This window comes from Colossoma macropomum, unplaced genomic scaffold (genome assembly GCF_904425465.1).
Source record: "Colossoma macropomum unplaced genomic scaffold, Colossoma_macropomum, whole genome shotgun sequence".
Taxonomy (NCBI): domain Eukaryota; kingdom Metazoa; phylum Chordata; class Actinopteri; order Characiformes; family Serrasalmidae; genus Colossoma; species Colossoma macropomum.
Genome location: NW_023494791.1, coordinates 14170305 through 14178688, shown reverse-complemented (window position 1 = coordinate 14178688; position 8384 = coordinate 14170305). Strand labels below are relative to the sequence as shown.

At 37.8% G+C, this 8384-nt stretch overlaps 2 protein-coding genes across 2 annotated transcripts; both read left to right on the top strand.

The window, feature by feature from the left end:
* Window positions 1–693: 693 nt before the first annotated feature.
* Window positions 694–4623, top strand: comtd1 (catechol-O-methyltransferase domain containing 1). Its single transcript, XM_036574025.1, has 7 exons — window positions 694–905; window positions 1956–2068; window positions 2310–2415; window positions 2515–2633; window positions 3269–3323; window positions 3428–3561; window positions 4281–4623. The coding sequence occupies exons 1-7, from the start codon at window positions 839–841 to the stop codon at window positions 4431–4433; spliced, it is 747 nt and encodes a 248-aa protein (XP_036429918.1). The 5' UTR covers window positions 694–838; the 3' UTR covers window positions 4434–4623.
* Window positions 4624–5255: 632 nt separating this feature from the next.
* ifit8 (interferon-induced protein with tetratricopeptide repeats 8) lies at window positions 5256–7921 on the top strand. The gene is made up of 2 exons (XM_036574024.1): window positions 5256–5680; window positions 6054–7921. The coding sequence occupies exon 2, from the start codon at window positions 6073–6075 to the stop codon at window positions 7363–7365; it is 1293 nt and encodes a 430-aa protein (XP_036429917.1). The 5' UTR covers window positions 5256–5680; window positions 6054–6072; the 3' UTR covers window positions 7366–7921.
* The last annotated feature ends 463 nt before the right edge of the window (window positions 7922–8384 follow it).

Below are 8384 nucleotides of genomic sequence, written 5' to 3'. Positions count from 1 at the left end.
CTTTTGTCATAGTTTATTAAATCATTCCAACTTAAAATGAGGCCTCAGTTTCATCTTAACATGTAATAATTTTAGCTGTGTACTAGGATTAATAACAATCTTTTGGAAAATGCAAGACATTAAGAAATTATTTAACACAAAAAACATACATCCTGTAAAATCTAGAGGACAAATGGATGTAAGCTTCACCAGAGGGGCTTCTTTCCTCACCTAGGTTGCATTTAAAAAGGGGCCTCTTTAAAAAAATTACAATCTCATAATCAACTTAATCTGATGTTCTGTTTTCTTATGATTTCTTAAGTTAAACTATGGGGTTTGGGTGGAAAGCTACTGCACAACATATAAGTGCAAAGTTTATATACAGTAAAAGCATTGGCAAAATCTGTAACAAATTTGTTTGGCAAAGTGTAACAATAGTTGACATATTGCTTATTTGTATTCACTAAGTGATAACATTGCCTCTGTCCTGAAACATCCAATGTTACTGCACATGATATATATCTCTCCTTTGAGAAATTCATAGGAACAAAAGACAAATCTTGGTCAAAATTCAGTCTGTATACTTTTAACACGATAAATGACAAAACCCTTGTTGTAAACTGCTCAGCTACTTGTGCACATGCTAGTTTTCCAGTTTAGGCTCACTAAATAGTCTCCCTATTCTTGACTCTCATTTCAACATCAAATCTGAGGTCTTACATAAACGGTAAATGTTGCACAAAGCAGCTAATCTCATTTGCTCTAAGGAGGACAAACAAACAGATGATTATAAATAGCAATTGAACTGACTAGTACTGAAAGCTCACTGGACTCTTGCACCCTACTGGATCTCTAAACCATGGAAAGGAACATCAAGATGCTTTTCAAGATGATTTTCACCGTTTTGCTTTTCCTGGCACTGTCAGGTAAGATCTAAATGATGTGCTTGGAAAGATGCCGCTTAGTCATGTATTAATCTAATAAAATGTCAGTGACACTGAGAAAATCAGAAAGACTGAATCATTTAGGAGCATAGACAGCTCTGCTGACAGAACGCAGACACTAAAGCTGCTGCTCAAATGGTAAGTGCCTTGTAATTTTAGAGACCAGTTCTGAGGAAGATCAGTGATATGTTCTGTACACGCTCATAAAACCCAAATGAAACAGTGCAGTTGAAAACATATACAATAGACAGATACAAGGGGAATGTCACCAATTTTTCTATATTTCTGCATAATTTGGTCATAAGATGTAAACAAAGTCATTCAGTGTGGTTTGATGTGAAATGGTTAATCATAGAGAAACTGACTGATTTCTTTACAGTGGTGGTGATAGGAACTAGGAGTCACAATGTCCACTGTGCAAATACAGCCATGTTATTTACTAACCAAATCCATCGGTGAAGCTCCACACATCTTTGAGTTTTTAGATGCAGTGCTGATCATGGTAAAATGAGGTAAATCTGGTTAAAAAAAATTTTTGGAGGGTCTATTTTGCCTTACACGCCCTGCACGTACCTTTCTAGCATGAACAGACTTAATATACTTTATGCCAAAGCCTTCTCTCAAAACTATTATAAAACCACTTCTCAGGCAAGAAGCAGTGTAGTTGTAATCATTTCATGTAAAAACATTATGTGAGATAGCTTTAAGAGATATTAAACTGTTCTGATATCTGATTCATATCACCACCACTATGAACAATTCTCATCTAGAACAGTGCATTTCACAAAGCTTTCTGAATAACTATTTGCATCATGATTTAATTATTAAAAAATCAGAGGAATTCCCCACTGAAACAGTGCAAGATAATAAAAAAAAACCAATAAGAGATACTGCTATGAAGTAGTTTATCCAGATGAATCCAGCCTGAAACCTGACGGGTAATATCTGCTCCTAAATGTAGGATCGTGTAAATACATATATAGCATTACTTTAACATCTATATATGACTTTCTGACTTTATTCTGTCATAAGGAGCTGGAAGACCAAGCCTTATCAGCAAGAGTCACAAGGGAGACAACCCTGTGCTACAGTATGTGCTCAATAACTCTTTAAGGGAACATCCTGTGCTGACCAAGTTGCGCTTGGTATGTGTGGTCATCTGTGACAAACATTCACATATTTCTTTCTCATTCATTCAAGAATGATACTGTGGATACATTTAGCTCACTTCTACAAGCATGTTTGTTATACAGACACTAGAGGTCAGCAGAGCTTCATGCATGAAGGAACAACAGCAAAACAATCAAAAGCTGAACACATTCACACTGTGTCTTTGACCGAAATGTTTGGTGAATGTTTCTTATTTTCTGTCTTTACAATTCTCAGAGAACTATGGAAGATCCTAAGGGTGGCATGATGGTGGCTGCAGAACAGGCTCAGTTAATGGCCAATCTGCTAAAGTTGATCAAAGGCAACAAAACCATTGAAATAGGTGAGAACCTGAAGCTTCATTAAAGGTTTTAGTCCATTCCGGTATGTAACACCATTTATGTCTTTGAGACACTAATTCTGGTATGTTGTCATATCCCAGGCATGTACACAGGCTACAATACTTTGAGTATGGCTCTGGCAGTTCCTGAGGATGGTCAAGTGGTGGCCTGTGAAATACATGAGGATTATATCAAAATTGGCAAGCCATACTTCCAAGAGGTCTGTGGATGAAAACAGCATTTCACTGAGTTCAGAGTTCTCTGAATTCACTGAACTGATTGACATGTTATTAATTAATCGCTACTTGTTTTTCAAAGTTCTTGAAAGGCCTGCTCCTCTTAGGATCTCTATTATAAATGTCTGTTTCAAATGGCAAAGGCAGACTAGTCAGCTTTGGATAAGAACGCTGCTGCTTCTCTGACAAAAGTATTTTATGGGTTCATGCTCTATTTAAGAGAAAAGTGCAGCATAGGTATCTAATTTTGAGCCCATTGATTTGCAGCAGTCCCTCAGAGAATAGACAGTGTGAAGCCTAATAGTCTGGTCATTCAAGAAATGCAGAAATGTCAATCAGAGAGGAGAGAGTGCTGATTGAAGTACATGTCGATGTCAGCTTCGGTATCAGTGTCTACACAACTTGCAAAGCCAAGCATCACAGTACTTTGCTTTATCTGTGCTTTTTGAATCCCAAGGGCAGAACAGATAAGACTTGCAGTTTTTGCACCAAACCATGACACAATTCATCTCAAAGACAGACGAAACTACACAACACAAACAGAAGCAACATAACAAACCTACTTTTTCACTGTTAGGTGGTAACAAATAATAACTGCCTCAATGTTTCTTTCCATTAGGCTGGAGTAGAGAATAAAGTTGATATTCGTCATCAAACCGCACTTAAAACCTTAGGTAATTTCAAACTATTTTTAGTTTTACACACAGTTTCTTTCTCTCTAGTTTGAGTGTGAATACTTGTATCTTGTAATCTGCAAATGGTTTTGTCCTTTTCACAGATGAACTTCTTGAAGCTGGAGAAGCTGAAACTTATGACTTTGTGTTCATTGATGCAGACAAGAAAAACAATGAAAATTACTATGAAAAGTCTCTCCAGCTTATTCGTAAGGGTGGAATAATTGCTATAGATAATGTAAGTAAGATGTGCATAAATAACTGCATGTGCCTAGAAAAACATTATCATGACTGGTATTGCTTGTTTAGCTGTTACTTTTACTCTATATTTACGTCAGTTAATCAATAGCTCTTTATACAACCTAGATCAGGGCTGTCCTTGAGGACATTTCATTTGGCCTGTCAGAACTCCACATCCAATGAGAGAACAAACATATTTTTATACTACATATCACTGTTGTCAGAACAAAATCTCCTATTTCAAAATGGTACCTTTACAGGAGAAGGAAAAAACCTACTTTACATTTAATGTAAGTCAATGGAACCAGACTTTGTTTCCGAGTCATTCTGAGCTGTTTCATTAGTCCATTCAACATGAAATTTACACACAATGTAAATAGCAACAGGCATTTTCAAATTATATCAAAAACTGAAAATGACAAAAATGGAGATACTACATAATAATTATTAATTACATAGTGTTCTTATATATACATATATATAACTCAATTTGAAATCTATCTACCTTTCTGTTTGGTATACTTTTGGTCTTTTTTTGACCCTTGGTCCACCACAAACATGACAAAACGTTTGGGCACAAGACAAAACATTGGGCACCCCTGACCTAGATAGCTCATGCATGTTGCGAACAGAGTCTAGCTTGCTAACAGCTCTGAAATGCTTAACTGGCTGAACATGTACCTGCACTTGCTGACATGCTGCCCCTCTACTCCTCAGGTCCTTTGGGGTGGGAGAGTCATAAACCCTGACAAGGATGATGTCACCTCACAAAGCATTGATGAGCTGAATAAGAAATTACACAAAGATCAGCGCGTCGATCTGAGCATGCTCCCAGTTGGTGATGGCCTAACCTTGGCTATTAAATTATAATTCCTTACCATATGAGCAAACAAAACAGAGCAGGTTAATCTAGTGCAATTTTAACTATCATTTATTTTTTAAATCATATATCATGTGATTGTTAATTAAAGGCTTACACTTTACACAACAACACAATAACTCTTTGACCTTTCCCTGCTTTGAAAAATAAAATGCTGAATAAATAGCTTCTTCAAGAAGGTCCCAATTTACTTCTCATTTCTCAACATGCTTCACATTTTCTAAGAGAAAGCAGAACGTAGGCTACCATGTACCAAGCAATATTATTTCAGCCAGATGACTGTATTGTCAGGAGGCCTTTTAACTCGCTACAAGTTCCAACTTTGTAAAACTCAGCTCAGCCTTAATCAGCTGGTAGTGTTCAAATACATCTCATCCTCACCTGCTACACACGCTGTTTCCCACCAGTGAGAGTTTCTTGGTAGTGGTTTGCAAGAAATGAAACTGTAAATCAACACTGAGCGTTTTTTTTCTGGCAAAAGATCCTTTTTGATGTACCCCTCAAAAAAGGCCTGTATATGGGCCCACACTAAGTTCCTAATTGTCATAACAACATAACTTACATATTTCATAGTAGGTACTGAGTAATGCATAGTAATTACAAAATAATGTGTAATAAGATATATAAACTACTAATAATTCTGCAGTTTAAGGTGGTTATATCTAATTGACCCAAGCAGCTTACATTCCTGTAGGCCGATTTATTAAAGAACTTGGAGATCCAGAGAAATTGTGTGAAATAGTGGTTGCAAAAATCCTGTTGACTTCAATAAGTGGCCGCCAGATGGCGCCCGTAGTCCTTCAGATCCGTCATATCGGGGCGCAATTTATCTAAAATAGTGTTTATTTTTGTCACAATAAGAGTTAGTAAGAAAATCAAATAATATAATTTTTACATTTTTTATAGATTCACTTCTAGATATTCCAAATAAAAGTGTCTTGAGTCATTGCCTGGTTTTATTTTTACCCCAAAAATAGTTTGTACAGAAGTTTTTTTTCTGATGTTTTGTTGAAGTTCAGGTTATGTTGCATTTCATAGTTCTAGTACTGAACGAATACTTAAATTATTTTCTTATACTGGCGTGGCTGAAAGTGCCACTTCACAGTTTCGTTTAACTCGATTTGCAGAAATAGAAAGTGAAACTTAAGTCAAACAGCTGGTACTTGCCATATACTATTTAAACGCATGATTTCCACACGCATCACCAGATACGCCCGCAGTCCACTGGTAACGGAAGGTAAGCGCTTTATCAGTACTTTTCTCACCTTATATCACCATACACCACCATATATCACCTCATATCACCAAAACCTTCACATGTAAAACCTATCCTGAGAATAATGTCTTCAGGAAAGATTTAAATGGTTCTTGTGCTACATTCCAGACTAACTTTACCAAGTCATTGTTTCTTTAATCAATGTAATTAAAGCTGAGAATAACCCTTCTGTGCATTTTGTCCTCCACTGAGATGCAGCCAATATTAATTTTAGTCTATTATCATTGCAGTATGAAGATTTGAAGCAAAAAATGTCATCAAAAATTTAAATGCCAAATCTGTTGTGACTCTAAACATATAAAACAGTTTAGACAACATTTCTCTCTCTCTTTAGCTTTGCAAACAGAAAAACAATGCTTGAGGAGGAACTTAAGAAACTGGACTGCCACTTCACTTGGGACTTACAGAAAGAGGACGCTGATCTTAATTTCCTGGAGATCAAATACTCGGAGAGTCTGTCTGTCGAAACTCAGTATGAAGAAAATTTTAGACAAAGACTCTTAAATTTTTTGGCCTACATTAAACACTTGCAAGGTTTCAATGACAAGGCTCTCGAGTGTTTGGAAAGGGCGAAGAAAGATTCACAATGTATTGTTACATATGGAAATTTAGCCTGGTTGCACCATCACATGGGTAGTGAAGATATGGCCAAACGTTATTTGGAGAAACTGTCAGAAATTTCTGGAGCTGTCCCTAGTCCAGTTAAGGCTGAGTTGACCCGTGAAGTCCAGAGTGAAAAGGCATGGTCTCTCCTTTGGTTCTCCAAAAAGCACTACAGCAGGGCCAAAGAGAGCTTTCAAGAGGCCCTAGAGGAAGAACCGGAAGACAGGGAGTGGAACACTGGCTATGCCTTCTCCCTGTTCCACATGGAGGGCCTGGAGATCAGGGAGGACAAACGTGTGCCTTTCGAAGACTCCTCTGCAGTAGCCCAGCTGAAGAAAGCCCAGAAACTGGACCCAGACAACGCCATGATCCATGTCTACCTGGGGCTAAAGTGCTACAAGAACAAGAGGAACGCTGAGGCATGGGAGCACATGAGGAAAGCTCTACGCATGGCTCCATATAACCTCAATGTAGTCTTGCATGTGGCTAAGTTCATGAAGAAGGAGGAGTGTTATGACATGGCACTGGAGGTGCTGCAGAAAATGTTGGAGAAAGTGCTAGACTCTTCACGTTTGCACCATGAAATTGCCAACAATTACCGCTGGAAAGCCAAGCAGTTGCAAGATATTCACAACCCACAGCTATTGCGCCTCTGCGTCCACCATTTAGAAGAGGGCGCCCGCTTAAATCCAGATTTCCTCTACCCGCAGATGGAGTTAGCGCTTAGGTATTCCGAGCTTAAGAACTGTGGTAAAGCAGAGCAGAAATTTCAGGAGCTGTTTGCCCGCCCAAACCTGAAGCCAGCTGACCTCCAGGCCTGGCATCGCCTGTATGGAGACTTCAACCTGTACCGCCTGGGCTCAGAGGCAACGGCAGTCAAGCATTATAAAGAGGGCATGGCACTGCAAAACATATCCACCGAATGGAGGAACTGTAAAAACAGACTCTACAAAGTCCTTCGCAATAACCGAAATGATGTGTACCAGATTCGAGAGTTCATGAATTCTTTAAGGAGAGGAAATATTGTTGGTACTGAGGAGTAGACTGCCTATAAGTCTGCAAAAGACTATGCTTTAGCTGTTACTTTGTATTCTTTACTTTGTATTTTTATTACTGAACATTATTCTGCAGCCAATGATTCCAACTACCAAAAGCCTAACATCTTGGATCAGACATACCCAGAAAATACGATGATTAAAATGTCCTATGGCAGTGCACTGCAAATTTTTGTGGTTTCCCTGCTCTGACACACCCATTCTAACTTCATGATGGGCTTTCATTACCTGACTCATCAAATCAGGTGTCTTAGTACTAAAATGTGCAGTGCACTGCCATAGGACATTTTAATTATTATATTTTCCAGGACCAAGATTGGGAAACTCTGGACCTGTAGTATATTACTAAGATACAGCCTATTGTATTTTAAAATGTGTAATTTCATTGTTTTTTTCTTGCATTTCATTAAAAACTAACTGTATTATGTTCAGTCTTTCACTTACAGAAAAAATCGTAACCATATTAAAGAACATATTAACTGTCCTATGTAATCATAATTGTTCAACTATGTAAACACATTCTGAAAAAATACCATGTCTTTATTTGCACTAGAAATAAATACTTTATATGAAATCCTCTGTGCAGACCTTGTGTGGATCTCATGTTTTCCAGAAGTCTTATTGTGAGGTGGTGGTGTGAATGCTGGGTTTGGATCGATTTCTCATTCTGTTCAGCATGACCAAGAGCAGACGTGTCCAGTCCCTTTCTGCTGTACAAACATATAGAAAAATACAATTTAAAGAATGCTGTACTGCAAGACAAAACTCACTGGAATGCATATGTAGCCCAATGGGACACAGCAAAAGCCTGACATAGGTCTACTATACATCAGTACAAGGCAAGGCTATCTTTATCCTCACAAATTAATCAATAAACATGCTTTTTGTTATTACTGTAGATTCTGCAGTTTATAATGACAAGAAACCCACAAAGCATTTTATCGCTATTCCACTTAATGCAGTTTTTTGCTCCAAAGCCTGCAGTCAAAATAAGCATATAATTCATA

Excerpts from the sequence above, each read along its gene's own strand:
- comtd1 (XM_036574025.1), top strand. The coding sequence starts at position 839 with ATGGAAAGGAACATCAAGATGCTTTTCAAGATGATTTTCACCGTTTTG. Across the intron at positions 2,416-2,514 it reads CAACAAAACCATTGAAATAG|GCATGTACACAGGCTACAAT; the intron begins GTGAGAACCTGA and ends GTCATATCCCAG. Across the intron at positions 3,324-3,427 it reads AACCGCACTTAAAACCTTAG|ATGAACTTCTTGAAGCTGGA; the intron begins GTAATTTCAAAC and ends TCCTTTTCACAG.
- ifit8 (XM_036574024.1), top strand. The coding sequence starts at position 6,073 with ATGCTTGAGGAGGAACTTAAGAAACTGGACTGCCACTTCACTTGGGAC.